The sequence below is a fragment of the Anguilla anguilla genome, chromosome 7, assembly GCF_013347855.1.
Source record: "Anguilla anguilla isolate fAngAng1 chromosome 7, fAngAng1.pri, whole genome shotgun sequence".
NCBI lineage: Eukaryota > Metazoa > Chordata > Actinopteri > Anguilliformes > Anguillidae > Anguilla > Anguilla anguilla.
In genome coordinates, this window is record NC_049207.1 from 154,419 (window position 1) to 171,639 (window position 17,221).

Genomic DNA, 17,221 nt, shown 5'->3' on the forward strand with positions numbered 1-17,221 from the left:
AGCGTGCTACTGTGCATCCGGCAGCCTATCAGAGAGTGAGCGTGCTACTGTGCCTCTGGCAGCCTATCAGAGAGTGAGCGTGCTACTGTGCCTCTGGCAGCCTATCAGAGAGTGAGCGTGCTACTGTGCCTCTGGGGCAGACAAAGAGAGAGAGAAAGAGAGAAGAAGAAGCGAGAGAGGAAGAGACAGAGAGAGAGGGAGAGAGGAGAGAGAGAGGGACAGACAGAGAGAGAGAAAAAGAAAGAAGAGGGAGAGAGAGAGGAACAGACAGAGCAAGAGGAAAAAGAGAGAGGAGGGAGAGAGAGGGACAGACAGAGCAAGAAAGAAAGAGAGAGGAGGGAGAGAGAGAGGAACAGACAGAGCAAGAGAGAAAGAGAGGATCCAGGTCAGTGTTGTAAATGAGAATTTGTTCTCAATCACTTTTACCTGTTTAAATAAAGGTTAAATAAAATAAATAAAGAAGAGGGAGAGAGAGGGACAGACAGAGAAAGAGAGAAGAGGGAGAGAGAGAGAGAGGAAGGGAGGGAGGGAGGAGGGAGGAGGGAGGGGAAGGGTTTATAGACTGGCAGCACTAATACCAATAACAGAGAAGTTGGAGGTCAGAGACACGGACACATCCAGACCCTGTCTCCGTGACACACAGGTCAGCCTGAAACCAAACTCTTACTGTTTACGTTTCTCTGAGTGAGTGTGTGTATGCATAGGGTGTGTATGGCATGTGATTGTGTATAACTTGTTTGTATGGTGTATGCGGTGTGTGTATATGATGTGTGTGTGGTATTTTTATGGTGTGTGAGTACAGTGTGTTTGTGTGAATGTTTTTATGTATTTATCTTGTTTATGTGTGCAGCTATGGTGTGTGTATGTGTATGGTGTGCGTGTGTGTGTATGGTGCATATATAATGTATTTTATGTGTGTGTGTATGTGTTTTTGATGTTTATGTGTGTGTCCATGGTGTGTGTGTGTGTATGGTGAATATATAGTGTATAATGTGTGTATGTGTTTTGGATGTTTATGTGTGTGTGTATGGTGCATATACAGTGTATGTAGTGTGTATGTGTTTTGGATGTTTATGTGTGTGTGTGTATGGTGCCTATACAGTGTATGTAGTGTGTATGTGTTTTGGATGTTTATGTGTGTGTGTGTATGGTCCATATACAGTGTATGTAGTGTGTATGTGTTTTGGATGTTTATGTGTGTGTGTGTATGGTGCATATACAGTGTATGTAGTTAAATGTACAAACACAGGTCCTTGTTCTTATGACGTGGGCACAGTGATGTTGGCTAATAGGAAACATGTAAGATCAAGTACATTCTTACACAATTAACTGTACACAGGGTCCTTATTACAGCAATATCCATAACAGGATATTACACCACCAGGATGCATGTGCGTGTCCGTGTGTGTGTGTCTACATGTGTGTGTTTGTGTGTGCGTGTGTCGTCGTGTGTGTGTTTGTGTGTGTCATTGGTCGGGGGGGGGGGGGGGGGGGGGGGGGGTTTGGGCAGTGTTTCTCAATGTGTGCACTTGTCAGTTGTTGCGGTCTTGTGAATGCATGTGTCCTCATATTTGATGGACAAAGTCCTGTTCCAAGAGCAAGAACACAGAGAAGCAGGAACAGTCAAAGATCCCAGCAGTTATTGGATGAGAAATGATATAACAGCTCACCATTCTTTGCTCGATTGCAGACGAGACGGGCCAATCACACAGCTTGTTTTTAGTTCTCTCATTTCACCAATGAATGTTACCTAAATCTAAGAATGAAACGGAAGGGAGAATATGTAATTTATGATAGCAGAATTTTAGCTCATTTTAAGCAATTCGCTTTACAATGTCTAACTAAAAACGTTGGTCATATATTAGCTGGTACAAAGAGCAATTTAAAAATATAGCTGCAAGCAGCAATGCGGGGCCCTACGAACATGTCCAAGCCAGATGAATACTAGGCAAAGGAGAAAAGAGTCCAAGCGGCATAGATTTTAGGATTTTGGACAATCTATATACCTGTGCATGAGACGATCCAACTTCCGGTTCATGAGAAACATTACTTCGAAACATGATTGTGCATTAGAATGAAGTGCTAACTTTGTCACGCCAAAATCACACAATTTTTAACGAAACGACTTTTCCTTATCACCCTTGATGGAGAGCATACCCAAGAGTACACATGTGCGATGGTGACGGAATCAGGTAAAGCGTTCATGAGAAGATGAGTTTTAAAGCGTTATATTAGCATTAGCTTCCCGCCAAAATTTCAAATGCCTGTAATTTCCTTGTTTTTTGAGATATCTGCAACTGCGTCAACATGGTACAACATGGTAGTGCCCTCTTCATGCCCAGACCATTTCAAGTCCCTAGATTATTGTTGTACAAAGTTATAAGCATGTGAAATTTATGGCCAAATTTTGTTTTTTTTTTAAATACCAGTTTCTCCGCCATTTTGGAATGGATCTCTTAGCTGTTAACACCCTATAGGGAGACATGCACCATACGCGTACATGGGCAATTTTGGATCAATCGGACTTACAGTTTATTAGAAGAAACTTTTTATAAGTTTTGCCAAATTTTCAATCTGCAGAAAAATCCATCATGGCGGACTTTATGGGTTCTTGAGGCATATTTGTTCCTCATTAAGGAATGACACAAGTACACCTGGTTTCATAAATTTTCATCAAACGGTGGAAATGCCAGCATTTTGAAATTTGCTTTTAATCGGTTACTATAGCGCAACCTATGGACGAATCATGGTCATTCTTTCTGGCATAGTTACTCATGGTCTCTAGTTTCGACCTGGTAATTTATATCATTTTTGGTCAAGGACTTTTTGAGTTATTTGACCATTTCCAGGAAAATAATAATAATAATAATAATAATACCAACGAAAACAATAGGGTTCCTACTTTGTAGGACCCCTAATGATGGGGATGACTTGGCTAACATGTTAGTAGTGTGTGTGGGGGGGCAGTAATGTGTGGTTGGGGGGTAGTGTGTGTGTGGGGGGGTATTATGTGTGCGGGGGTAGGAGTGTGTGTGTGGGGGGCAGTAGTGTGTGTGGGGGGGGCAGCAATGTGTGTGGGGGGGCTGTGTGTGTTTATGCTGGTCTCTGTATGTACTGTTGATACTGATGGTGTTATCTTGAGGTTTACTCAAGATAAAGGTGTAAATATTGGCCACTAACACTGACTTCCTCATCTCTGCGGCTGCTTTACTTCCTCACATTTTTTGCAGACTGCTTGTTTGCAAGACATTTGCAGATCTTAGAAAAACATTTGTAGACATTGCTAGAAATAACATTTGTGATAACATTCATATGATGTACACACTTGTGTGTGCTTGTGTGTGTGTGTATATATGCGAGTGTGTGTGTATATATGTGTGTGCATGTGTGTGTGTATATATGTGCGTGTGTGTGTATATATGTGTGTGTGTGTGTGTGTATATATGTGTGTGTGTGTGTGTGTGTGAGTGTGTGAGTGAGTGTGTGTACGTGTGTGTGTGTGTGTGTGAGTGTGTACGTGTGTGTGAGTGTGTGTATATATGTGTGTGTGTGTGTGTGTGTATATATGTGTGTGCATGTGTGTGTGTATATATGTGCGTATGTGTGTGTATATATATATATGTGTGTGTGTGTGTATATATGTGTGTGTGTGTGTGTATATGTGTGTGTGTGTGTGTGTGTGTGTATATATGTGCGTGTGTGTGTGTATACATGTGTGTGCGTGTGTGTGTGTGTATATATGTGTGTGTGTGTGCAAGTGTGTGTGTATATATGTGCGTGTGTGTGTGTATATATGCGAGTGTGTGTGTATATATGTGCGTGTGTGTGTGTATATATATGTGTGTGTGCGCGAGTGTGCTCTGTAAATAATATTCTCTCTCTCCTCCTCCCTCTCTCTTGTTTTTATTTCCCCTCCAGCAGTTTTCCTCATGGCAAACGCCTCCACCCTCCCCCTGCCAGCCCATGGCCCCGCCCCCAACCCCGCCCCCTCCCTCCCCCTCTCACACCAGGTGGGTATTGGGATCTTGAGCGTGGCCTTTGTGCTGGGTTTCCCAGGTAACCTGTTTGTAGTGTGGACAGTGCTGTGCCGCATGACGCGACGCTCTGTCACCTGTGTGCTGGTGCTGAACCTGGCGGCAGCAGACGCGCTGGTGCTGCTCAGCGCCCCCATCTTCATCCGCTTCCTGGGGGGCGGGCGCGGGTGGGAGTTTGGGTCGGGGATGTGCAAGGCGGTGCACTACCTGTGCTGCGTGAACATGTACGCCTCCATCTACCTGATCTCCCTGATGAGCGCCGACCGCTGGCTGGCCGTCACACGGCCCTTCCTCTCCCAGCGTCTCCGAACCAAACGAGCGCTCTGGACCCTACTGCTCGGCCTCTGGACCCTTGCCTTCCTCCTTGCCCTGCCCATGCCTTTCTACCGCAGGTCAGTGTGTGAGCGCGTGTGTGAGTGAGTGTGTGTGTGTGAGTGTGCGTGAGTGTGTGTGTGTGTGTGTGTGTGTGTGTGTGTGTGTGTGTGTGAGTGTGTGTGTGTGTACGTGTGCGTGAGTGTGTGTGAGTGTGTGTGTGTGTGTGTGTGTGTGTGTACGTGTGCGTGAGTGTGTGTGTGAGTGTGTGTGTGTGAGCGAGTGTGTGAGCGAGTGTGTGTGTGTGAGTGTGTGTGAATGTGTGTGTGTGTGTGTGTGTGTGTGTGTGTGTGTGTGTGTGTGAGTGTGTGTGTGTGTACGTGTGCGTGTGCGTGAGTGTGTGTGTGTGTGTGTACGTGTGCGTGAGTGTGTGTGTGAGTGTGTGTGTGTGAGCGAGTGTGTGAGCGAGTGTGTGTGTGTGAATGTGTGTGTGTGTACGTGTGTGTGTCTGTGTGAGTGTATGTGTACATATGTGAGAGAGAGAGTGTGTACACGTGTGTGTGTGAGTGAATGTGTGTGTGTGAGTGAATGTGTGTGTGTGAGTGTGTGTATTTGTGTGTGAGTGAGTGTGTTGTGCGTGAGTGTGTGTGTGTGAGCGAGTGTGTGAGCGAGTGTGTGTGTGTGATTGTGTGTGAGTGTGTGTGAGTGTGTGTGTACGTGTGTGTGTCTGTGTGAGTGTATGTGTACATATGTGAGAGAGAGAGTGTGTACACGTGTGTGTGTGTGTGTGAGTGAATGTGTGTGTGTGTATTTGTGTGTGAGTGTGTGAGTGAGTGTGTGTGCGTGAGTGTGTGTGTGTGTGTGTGTGTGTGAGTGTGTGAGTGAGTGTGTGTACGTGTGTGTGTGTGTGTGTGTGAGTGTGTGTACGTGTGTGTGAGTGTGTGTGAATGTGTGTGTGTGTGTGTGCGTGTGTGTGTGTGTGAGTGTGTGTGTGTGAGTGCGTGTGAGTGTGTATGTGAGTGAGTGTGTGAGTGAATGTGTGTGTGTGAGTGTGTGTGTGTGAGTGAGTGTGTGTGCATGAATGTGTGTGTGTGAGTGAGTGTGTGAGTGAATGTGTGTGTGTGAGTGTGTGTGCATGAATGTGTGTGTGTGTGATTTATAAATATGAAAATGAAGCCTCTAACTGAGATCTGCCACTCACTATTAGCACAATCTTCACTCACAAAAAAAGAGAAACAGAGCGAGAGAGAGAGAGATAGAGCAAGAGAGGCAGAGAGAGTGAGATAGAGAGAGAGAGAGAGAGAGAGAGGGAGAGAGAGAGAGACATAGAGAGAGAGAGACAGAGCTAGAAGGAAGTGGGGTAATGGGTGGTCAGACAGTGTTGGGGTACAGCTGGCGGCTGGAGGGTGATACCAAAGAGGACATGGGTCGCACAGTGGCTATGCCATGGGGCACTGCCAATGCACAGCAGGCCTGGTGTGATGCTGGGGTATGGAAGACTTTAAAACAGTGCAGCGTATATTTGTTAGCAGTGAGAAGCTGATTACAGCTGCTCTTTGACAACGGAAAATGGTTTGTGTGTGGCTGGGTATGGTTGATCTTGTGGGGAATATGTGTTGGGGCAAAAGCACAGTTTTTAGCAGCGGTGTAGGGTAATTCATTGCATCGGAATATTACAAATGAATGATATGACAACAGTGACAGTAAAAGAATGTGTTGTATTGTTGGTGCTGATTTTGTGTCAGATGATGAAGAGATGGAGAAATGTTTTGGTTGAGTGCTTTGTGTTTGGGTGAGTACTGTGTGTTTGGTTAAGTGCTGTGTGTTTGGAGTGAGTACTGTGTGTTGGGTTGAGTGCTGTGTGTTTGGAGTGAGTGCTGTGTGTTGGGTTGAGTGAGGTGTGTTTGGAGTGAGCGTTATGTGTTTGGGTTGAGTACTGTGAGTTTTGGTTGAGTGTTCTGTGTTGGGTTGAGTGCTCTGTGTTTGCTTTGAGCGCTTTGTGTTTGGATTGAGTGCAGTGTGTTGGCTTGAGTGTTGTGCATTTGGGTTAAGTGCTGTGTGTTGGGTTGAATGTTCTGTGTTTGGGGTGAGTGCTGTGTTTTTGTATTGGGTTGTGTTTTTGGGTAGATTGCTCTGTGTGATGGGTTGAGTTCTGTTTGCTTGAGTTGAGAATTATGTGTTTGGATTGAGTGTTGTGTTTTGGGTAGATTGCTGTCTGCTGGGATAAGTACATTGTATTTGGATTGTGTGTCATGTGCTGGGGTTGAGTGCTCTGTTTTGTGTGCTATGTGTTGGGTTAAGTGTTGTGTGTTTGAGTTAAACGTTGTGTGTTTGGGTTGATTGCTGTGTATTGGGTTGAATGCTGTGTTTTTGTTTAAGGGATTGTGTGTTCAGAAAGTCTCTCCCCTCCCCCTCCCCTTTCCCCCCTCTCTCCTTTCTTTCTGTCCCCGTCTCAGTAACGTGCAGCCCTATCTCAAGAAGAACGTGTCGCTGTACATCTGTATGCCCTATCACTGGGACAGCATCAACCACCAGGCCTTTCAGTACCTGATGGAGACGGTACTGGGCTTCCTCCTGCCCTTCTTCATAATCATCCTCTGCTACTCCTCCATCATCTACCGCCTGCGCAGCGCGATGTTCCAGCGCAAGGGCCGAGGAAACCGACTCATCCTCATCATCCTCAGTGCCTTCATCTTCTTTTGGCTGCCCTACCACATCATCAATGTCCTACAGGTACACCCCCCACATTATCAATATCTGGTGGACTGAGCTGGCTGGATCCAGCTCGCCAGCTTCTGAGAAGGGCTGGTTCCCTTAACTGTGATAGTTATTCAGTTATTCAGTTATTCAGAACAGTTATTCCTACTGCAGCTTGAGGATGTAGACTGGACTGGACTGACTCCTTTTCATAAGTCAGTTTTACAAGCATGGTAGTTCTTTAAAGCCATCCGTACACCTGAAGCAATCCCAGGGATGTGGCTGACCTCCAGTGGAGGATAGTACAAAGGGCAATAGCAACGAACGCACATCTGGTGTACCTGGATCTTAATAATGTGGAGGAGTTTCCTTTCAGTTCTGCAACAGAGTCTCTTGCTTATATTTATTGAGTGCCCAAGGTTAAGGATTTTGTGTAGTCATTTAGAAAGTTGTTTCAACAGGTGGGGGAAGTGTTTTGAAATGTTCATTCAGCCCCAAGTATGAGTAAAGGAAGAAGTCTCTGTATGTTTTGTTGAATTTCCTGGAAGGACTAGCCAAACTGGCAAGTTGTAAAACCAGAAAAAACAATACCCTGTTATGATGATGACACAGTTACTGGCAACTAGACTCAGGATTGAACATGCTTACCATAAGCTGATTGCTAACCTGGATGCTTTTCTGATTATTTGGGGGCATAGGTAATGTACTATGTACAGTTCAAGATGATTTGTCTTTCTTTTTGACTTTCTGTTTTATTTATTTATTTTTGTTAGGGAGGGTTGGTTGATGTAATTTAAATTATGAATGCTCTCTTTATTTTCAAGAGCTAATTCATTATTTAATTCAATTATCTCTCTCCTTCCCCTCCTCTCTATCTCTCTGTGTTTAAAAAAAAAAACCTTTTCCACTTGCATTTGTTGTGAAATCTCTCTCTCTGTTTTTATCCTCTTTTGCTCTCTCTCCCTCTCCCTCTCCCTCTCCCTCTCCCTCTCTCTCTCACTCTCACTCTTTTTTCCTTCCGTGTAATGTGTGCGGATTGATGGTTTTTGTGCCTTGTGTTTTTTTGTTTTTTGTTGTAGTGTTATAATAAAGGTGTTCAAACTCAAACTCTCTCCCTCCCCCTCTCTCCCTCTCCCTCTCTCTCTCTCTCTCTCTCTCCCTCCCCCTCTCTCCCTCTCTCCCTCTCTCTCCCTCTCTCTCTCTCTCTCGCTCTCCTGTATGCAGGTGGTGGGGCTGCTGCAGGGTCTGCCCTCGGCGCGGGTAGCTGCTGAGACAGCTCGTCCCAACGTGACAGCATTTGCGTTTTTCAGCAGCAGTGTGAACCCGGTGCTGTATGTGTTCGCGGGCAGCTCCCACATCCGCCAGGCTGGGCTGGGCTTCATGGCTCGGCTGTTTGAGGGAACCAACTCTGAGTCGGGCTCCTTCTCCCGAGCTGGCAGCCGATCCAGCTCCACCACAGAGTCCTCCTTTCTGCAGAAGCTGTCGGTGCGGCTCGGTCGTCAGTCCACCCGCGAGGGGGATGGGGCGGGGCCTGTGTCCGAGCTGGGGGCGGGGCCTGTGTCTGAGTTGGGGGCGGGGCCTGGAGCAGAGCTGGGGTCAGGGCCTGGATGGCAGAACACCTTTGCGGCTCTTCTTCCATGAGGCAGTTTCTGTCATTTGACACTTTGATGTGACAGAAAGTTTGAATGACCACATTCTCTTCTGATGGTAAAAAAAAAAAAAAAAACCGGGCCAAGTTAGTTTAGGAAACATTGAATAGCTTTAGTTTAGAATAGAGCTTTAAAATTTGTGTGAAATAAGAAATAACGCAATATTGTTTGTTGTAACTTGGCCTCAATTTGATATCAATGCTTTTAACTGCAGGCCCAGATTTAGCTATTTTTAATTAATGACTTATTGGCAGTGCATTGTATGCATGAGTAACTTGGCATATTTGTATGTTGAAAATGTTCTTCTTGAGATTAGTATGTATCCTGTTAATAAATATAATTTTAATAGTCTGTGCATTAGAGGAGTACTGAGGAGCCTGTGCATTGAAGGATTAAATATTTGAATGTGAGATTTTTAAATGAGCAGTATTGTCCTTTGCATTAAAACCTTCGAAGATTGAGCACACAGTATTGAAATTGGTAGTAAAGAGACATTTAAAATGGTACTGTTGTGTTTGTTGCATTCTTATCTTATCTGAATGTAGAGGGTGCTGTATTTAAAGCGTCATAATGTGGATCAAATTAGATGAAATGACCAGACTGATATACATGCTGTTGTCTGGAACTATAACGGCGGTGCATGTGCGAGCTGTTACAGCGCCAGCATGCATAACCCTGACCCTGACCATAACCCTGACCCTGACCCTGACCATAACCCTGACCATAACCCTGACCCTGACCCTGACCATAACCCTGACCATAACCCTGACCCTGACCCTGACCATAACCCTGACCATAACCCTGACCCTGACCCTGACCATAACCCTGACCATAACCCTGACCCTGACCCTGACCATAACCCTGACCCTGACCCTGACCCTGACCCTGACCCTGACCATAACCCTGACCCTGACCCTGACCATTACCCTGACCCTGACCATAACCCTGACCATTACCCTGACCATAACCCTGACCCTGACCATAACCTTGACCATAACCCTGACCCTGACCCTGACCATAACCCTGACCCTGACCCTGACCATAACCCTGACCCTGACCCTGACCATTACCCTGACCCTGACCCTGACCATAACCCTGACCCTGACCCTGACCATAACCCTGACCCTGACCATAACCCTGACCATAACCCTGACCCTGACCCTGACCATAACCCTGACCATAACCCTGACCCTGACCATAACCCTGACCATAACCCTGACCCTGACCCTGACCCTGACCATAACCCTGACCCTGACCCTGACCATAACCCTGACCCTGACCCTGACCCTGACCCTGACCATAACCCTGACCATTACCCTGACCCTGACCCTGACCATAACCCTGACCCTGACCATAACCCTGATCTTAACCATAACCCTGACCCTGACCATAACCCTGACCATTACCCTGACCATAACCCTGACCCTGACCCTGACCATAACCCTGACCATAACCCTGACCCTGATCATAACCCTGACCCTGACCATAACCCTGACCATTACCCTGACCCTGACCCTGACCATAACCCTGACCTTGACCATAACCCTGACCCTGACCATAACTCTGACCCTGATCATAACCCTGACCCTGACCATAACCCTGACCATAACCCTGACCCTGACCCTGACCATAACCCTGACCCTGACCCTGACCATTACCCTGACCCTGACCATAACCTTGACCATTACCCTGACCCTGACCATAACCCTGACCATTACCCTGACCCTGACCCTGACCATAACCCTGACCATTACCCTGACCCTGACCCTGACCATAACCCTGACCATTACCCTGACCATAACCCTGACCCTGACCATAACCCTGACCCTGATCATAACCCTGACCCTGACCATAACCCTGACCTTGACCATAACCCTGACCATAACCCTGACCCTGACCATAACCCTGACCCTGATCATAACCCTGACCCTGACCATAACCCTGACCCTGATCATAACCCTGACCATAACCCTGACCCTGACCCTGATCATAACCCTGACCATAACCCTGACCCTGACCCTGACCATAACCCTGACCATAACCCTGACCCTGACCATAAACCTGACCATAACCCTGGCCCTGACCATAACCCTGGCCATAACCCTGACCCTGACCCTGACCATAACCCTGGCCATAACCCTGACCATAACCCTGACCCTGACCCTGGCCATAACCCTGACCCTGACATAACCCTGGCCATAACCCTGACCCTGACTACAACGCTGGCCCTAGCCTGCGATTGTGTGCATGTTCAGCGACTGCCTCTGTGTGATTGGTAGTTTTTAAATGCATCATCCCGCTTCCTTGTCTGCTCATGCACTAACCTGAGGGCCTGGGCCGTTACTCAGCCTTGCAGTTTGAGTACTTCTCCATGCTTCTTATGTTCCGTATTTCCATCAGCTGCCCGCAGTGCCCAAGTAGGTGTGAGGCATGCACTATGTGGGGTCAGGGCTTCACTGTGCATTGTGACTCAGTGTGTGGAGGTCAGGGCTGCATTGTGATTCAGTGTGTTGGGTTAGGGCTTCACTGTGCATTGTGACTCAGTGTGTGCAGGTCAGGGCTGCACTGTGACTCAGTGTGTGGGGTCCGGGCTTCACTGTGCATTGTGACTCAGTGTGTGGGGTCAGGGCTGCATTGTGACTCATTGTGTGGGGTGAGGGCTTCACTGTGCATTGTGACTCAGTGTGTGGGGTCAGGGCTGCATTGTGACTCAGTGTGTGGGGTCAGGGCTGCATTGTGACTCAGTGTGTGGGGTCAGGGCTTCACTGTGCATTGTGACTCAGTGTGTGGGGTCAGGGCTGCATTGTGATTCAGTGTGTTGGGTCAGGGCTTCACTGTGCATTGTGACTCAGTGTGTGGGGTCAGGACTTCACTGTGCATTGTGACTCAGTGTGTGGGGTCAGGGTTTCACTGTGCATTGTGACTCAGTGTGTGGGGTCAGGGTTTCACTGTGCATTGTGACTCAGTGTGTGGGGTCAGGGTTTCACTGTGCATTGTGACTCAGTGTGTGGGGTCAGGGCTTCACTGTGCGTTGTGACTCAGTGTGTTGGGGTCAGGGCTGCATTGTGACTCAGTGTGTGGGGTCAGGGTTTCACTGTGCATTGTGACTCAGTGTGTTGGGTCAGGGTTTCACTGTATTTTGTGACTCAGTGTGTTGGGTCAGGGCTGCATTGTGACTCAGTGTGTGGGGTCAGGGCTGCATTGTGACTCAGTGTGTTGGGTCAGGGCTTCACTGTGCATTGTGACTCAGTGTGTGGGGTCAGGGCTTCACTGTGCATTGTGACTCAGTGTGTGGGGTCAGGGCTGCATTGTGACTCAGTGTGTGGGGTCAGGGCTGCATTGTGACTCAGTGTGTTGGGTCAGGGCTTCACTGTGCATTGTGACTCAGTGTGTGGGGTCAGGGCTTCACTGTGCATTGTGACTCAGTGTGTGGGGTCAGGGCTGCATTGTGACTCAGTGTGTGGGGTCAGGGCTTCACTGTGCATTGTGACTCAGTGTGTGGGGTCAGGGCTTCACTGTGCATTGTGACTCAGTGTGTGGGGTCAGGGCTGCATTGTGGCTCAGTGTGTGGGGTCAGGGCTTCACTGTGCATTGTGACTCAGTGTGTGGGGTCAGGGCTGCATTGTGACTCAGTGTGTGGGGTCAGGGCTTCACTGTGCATTGTGACTCAGTGTGCGGGGTCAGGGATGCATTGTGCGCTTGGACTCCCTTACTGACTCAGATATGTGGTTTCTAGTTGTGGCAGCAATAATGTAACAAACATAATTTACTCATCATGAAATTGTACTGGCTGCTGCTATGTATGAAAAGGTGCCCTGAATTGGGGGGGGGGGCAGGCTTTGTAGAAAAAGTGCTGTAATCTCTGCATTGTGAAAACAAAGTGTATACAAATACCCTTAAATAAAAGCTGAGGATGTGCACTTAAACCACATATGAATGGTTTGAATGTGGATTACAGAGCCAAATCAAGAAAAAAAAGACTTTGTCCCAAACATTATGGAAAGAATCTGAGACAAGTAACAATGTGCTTTGTTTTTGATGCTCACTGCCTGGTTGGGAAACATTGCTCACTAGCGCCAGTAGGCTCCAGTATTGGTCTTTCTTTCAATGAATGCGAGGCAGTTTCACTGCGGAGTCACTTGGGGAGAGCGGTATCTCACATCCTTATTGGACAACCCCGACCCCGCCCAGAATCCATGCCCATATAAGCGCTGCCCTTTTCCTTACTGTGCAGTGTCTGGCTCCAACATGGCAGCATGAAAACTGCATTTCCAGGATCTGGTCATAAATATTTTTTTTAGTTCCCCCCCCCCCCACATTTTGGAAAGTGTGAATTTGCCTCTCCCATTGCTGGGACTCAGTGTGACTTGCATGGTGGTAGTGCTGTATTTATGGACCTATGATACGTGCTGCAATGAGGAGTTACGATGCACAGCTTCAGTCTGCTGAACCAGGAACCACCAGAGGAACAGACATCATGTCTTTCCGTGGAGTGCAGGAGGGCGTGTGCATGTCTGCACTCAAACTAAAACCCTGGCTGTTCTACCCCATCTGGATGCAGAAACTCGCTCCACACCCTCCTCCCTATTCACTGGTCTCCAGTGCCCTCCCTAACCACCAGAGGGCGCTCCAATCGTTAACTGAATACCAATCGTTAACTGAATACCTTAAATCTACCTAACTCTAACCCTAATCCTTTGTCATTGAACTCTTAGATCTGCTCTTAAAACTCACCTCTGTTCTTTAAATGCATCATGCTACAGTATGTAGGAATTTGGTCCTTATAAAGTACAACTCCGTGTCCAGGTCAATAACAATTTATTAACAAAGCAAAAATAGTCTTTAATGCAGCATGCAGCAGGTGAAAGCAAGGCAGTTCAATCACACCATAGTGATGTGTGGGTACAAGCTTTTATGCCCCATACCTGAAATAGAATACTGAAATAAAATGCAGGTTCCTGTCCCTGATTGGGTGACAGGCAAACAAATGGACACTGTTACATATGTATGTGGTGTAGAAGGAAACCAAATAGTCATTGTCACCGAGACTTCCTGTCTCACACCCATTAATTATTCTGGCCTCACCCTGGTGGTACCGTCATCACAAGGCTTTGATCCTAACCCCCCCTTGATCATTGAATTAGGTTGATTGTGTTAGGTGACCATCCAAATACACTGAAGCTGGAAATGTATTTTTCCCTACAAGTAGAATTAGCAGATATATCAATGCCCAGCCATGAAAGGAGAGCAGAATGAAGGAGAAAAAGAACAGAAGGTTCTGAATGTTGTTCAAATAAAATGGGAGATAGAGAGAGAGAGAGAGAGAGAGAGAGAGAGAGAGAGAGAGAGAGAGAAGGAACTGAGAGAGAGAGAAACACACGCACATATGCTGTATTTTCTGACTTCTCGTTGTCCTTGGGAAGTTGAGTGCCTGGAGCCAGAGGCCATGGAGGAAGTCCTGAGAGTTTAGTACAGCACATAATTTCAGTAAAAATAAAGATATTCTCCACCTATCAGAGGAAACCATAAATTGTGCAACCCCTTGAGAAACCTTGGCGGATGTGTTGAGTAACACACTGTTTTCTCCAGAGACGTGGCAGATCTTTTTTTAGGGAGCGTATGATGTGGCAGTTGCTCACTTTGTGGAGGGCTATGAGATCTGCAGTAAAGCTGATGTTCTGCTGACAGGGCGATCTCCTTCAGAGCTGTTGCAGTCATCCTGCTGCCTCTGTGGAATGCTCATAAAACTACTGAGTTGAAATCGCAATATATAATCTTCACTTTCTGACGTCGTATAATCACATTTGATGCTGTTGGAAAGCCGATGACATGGGAAACAAGTTGGGGTCTTTGGTGGTGTCATTGGTGTGGTACAGTGGGCACTGAATAAAGATACTGGAACACCGTTGAAACCTGAACTGATTGGTAATGCAAGTTACTGAAGAGTCAGCAGCCCACTGTGGCACAAAGGGTTAATGTGGTGTGATAGGCTCACAAAGATCATGTAAGCAAGCTGTGATTGTGACTTTCATTGATGATCTGGGGTTTTGCTTTGATATTTGGGAATATTGGGGGAAAAGTGGAATGGTTTGAGGAGACTTGTCAATGAGCAAATCTGCCAGTTGTTCCCACTCTCCCTGTACGACAGCATACCTGCAGGGGAAGCCAGAGAGAGACCTCCAAACCACACACATGTGCACACACAGACAGAAAGACTCCTTTTGATATTACCCTCTGAGCCATATCAGGTGATTTCTAAATACTAAGATAAAATCAGGACTTCTAATAAATGGGGAGTTGGAATTAGATAAGTTAAAATAACATCCCTGCATTTCTCATTCCTGATAAACTTTCAAAGTGTAACCAGCACGCGCTGGAGCTTATCACTGACCGACCCCTGATGAGACAACTGAAGAATCAGCTGACCTCCAGCTCTCAGACAGGTCGCAGTCAAGGGCAGTGGGCACTGACACACATAACACAGCACACTGCCAAAGACACACTATTAAACTCAGAACACCAGCAGCAGTCCACTCTCAAACACAGCACACTGCCAAAGATTCACTATTAAACTCAGAACACCAGCAGCAGTCCACTCTCAAACACAGCACACCAGCAGAGATCCACTCTCAAACACAACACACCAGCAGTGATCCACTCTCAAACAAAACACAGCTGCAGGGATCCACTCAGACAAACCATGAAATTAAATGAAACACTTTGCTTTACACACACACAGACACCCAAAAATATTACAGTAAACTGAATTTTTTGTTAATTGTTTGCAGTTGTGACTTACTAATTTTTTACAGAGTGTAAACAAATTCATTAGTTGAGGTGAATTGAAGAAACAGACATTTGCTTATTTTCAAGGTAGGCAAGATCTTTTTTGTTGATTTCCAGAGGTGTTGCTGCTAGCTAGTGCATTATATTTGAATAGTCTCTGGAAAGTAATTTAGAATCTGTTCTGGTGTGTTCTTTTATTGGCTGTGTTCAAACCTAAAATAACATAACGTAACGTAACATAACGTAACGTAACATAACATAACGTAACATAAAGTAGCGTAACGTAATATACCGTAACGTAATATAACGTAATATACCGTAACATAACGTAACATAACGTAATATACCGTAACGTAATATAACGTAATATAACATAACGTAACATAATGTAACGTAACGTAATATAACGTAATGTGACTTCCCGATCACGTCTCCTGTCTGTTCTGGCCCCACGATGGTGGAATGACCTCCCCGTGGAGGTCAGAACAGCTGAGACACTAACCCACTTCAAGCGACAACTGAAGACTCACCTCTTCAGGCTGCACCTCTCCCCATCCCTCCCTACCTCCCTGTAATCTCTAAATTGACTGTAAGCTTAGGGTTGTAACTAGGTAGCTGTTTTGTAGGTGACTTAGTTAATGCACTCGTCTTAACTACTGCTTGTATTTTTGCATAGACTGCGTTGTTGCTGTTCTCGTTTGTGTTAGTGTTAATCAGTTTAACCTACAGGGTCCAAGTTAAACTATGCAGTTGTTCCCTGCACTTGGAACGGCACTTCTCTCTAGGGTTTTCGACACACTTGTTCCTGGTTATGGTTATACACTTTGTTGTACGTCGCTCTGGATAAGAGTGTCTGCCAAATGCCTGTAATGTAATGTAATGTAACATAATATACCGTAACGTAACATAACATAACATAACGTAACGTAACGTAACATAATGTAACATAACGTAACGTGGCATTGTGAAGGGAACAGACCATTCAGCCCAACAATGCTCACCATTTTTCTGACTACATTACACTTACTGCTCTGATTACCTGCAAACTACATTGTGCCTAACATCATATCAAGCCTAGTCTTGAAAACCCCCAGAGTTTCTGCCTCTACTACATGACCTGGCAGGCTATTCCACACATTGACTACTCTCTGTGTGAAAAAAAATCTTCCTAATGTCTGTACGAAATTAGCCTTTTGCTAATTTCCATTCATGTCATCTCATTCTAGTAAAAGAATTCAACCTTAAGAATCTCTTGTAGTTCACTTTGTTGATCCCCTTTAAGAATTTAAAAGCCTCAATCAAGTCAACCCTAAATCTCCTTTTACTAAGCTTGAAAAAATGAATCATCTTAAGTCTTTCCTCATAGCTTTAGTCTTTCATACCAGGAATCAATTTGATTGCCCTTCTTTGAACCTTTTCCAGAGCCTCTATCTTTCTTGTAATATGGTCAACAGAACTGTGCGCAATACTTCACATGTGGTTTAACAAATTACTTGTATAAGATAACTGCCCTGGAATTATATTCAATACTTCTGGCTATGCATCCCAGCATCCTGTTGACCTTTTTTACTGCTACACCACAGTGCCTAGAACCTAAAAGGCTTTGATCAACCATTACTCTCAGACTTTTTTCAAATTGAGCACATTCCTATTTTATTCCTCCCATAAAGTAATCCTGTATAATGTTAGCTGCGAACAGTAGCTGTTTATTTTTAAACCAATTAAAACAGAGGGCTGAGAAAC

At 45.9% G+C, this 17,221-nt stretch overlaps 1 protein-coding gene across 2 annotated transcripts; it reads left to right on the forward strand.

Annotated features, from left to right (window-relative positions):
• Positions 1-505: 505 nt before the first annotated feature.
• Positions 506-9,198, forward strand: ltb4r (leukotriene B4 receptor). Of its 2 annotated transcripts, none has more exons than XM_035427411.1 (4): positions 506-643; positions 3,922-4,426; positions 6,803-7,079; positions 8,268-9,198. In XM_035427411.1, the coding sequence occupies exons 2-4, from the start codon at positions 3,930-3,932 to the stop codon at positions 8,682-8,684; spliced, it is 1,191 nt and encodes a 396-aa protein (XP_035283302.1). In that variant the 5' UTR covers positions 506-643; positions 3,922-3,929; the 3' UTR covers positions 8,685-9,198. The 2 variants fall into 2 exon arrangements, with proteins under 2 accessions (XP_035283302.1, XP_035283303.1); XM_035427412.1 differs by having other exon boundaries at positions 523-643; positions 3,919-4,426.
• The last annotated feature ends 8,023 nt before the right edge of the window (positions 9,199-17,221 follow it).

Bases quoted from the DNA above. Each gene is read 5' to 3' on its own strand.
- ltb4r (XM_035427411.1), top strand. From the start codon at position 3,930: ATGGCAAACGCCTCCACCCTCCCCCTGCCAGCCCATGGCCCCGCCCCC. The intron at 4,427-6,802 runs GTCAGTGTGTGA...TCCCCGTCTCAG, and splicing joins CCCATGCCTTTCTACCGCAG to TAACGTGCAGCCCTATCTCA. The intron at 7,080-8,267 runs GTACACCCCCCA...TCCTGTATGCAG, and splicing joins ACATCATCAATGTCCTACAG to GTGGTGGGGCTGCTGCAGGG.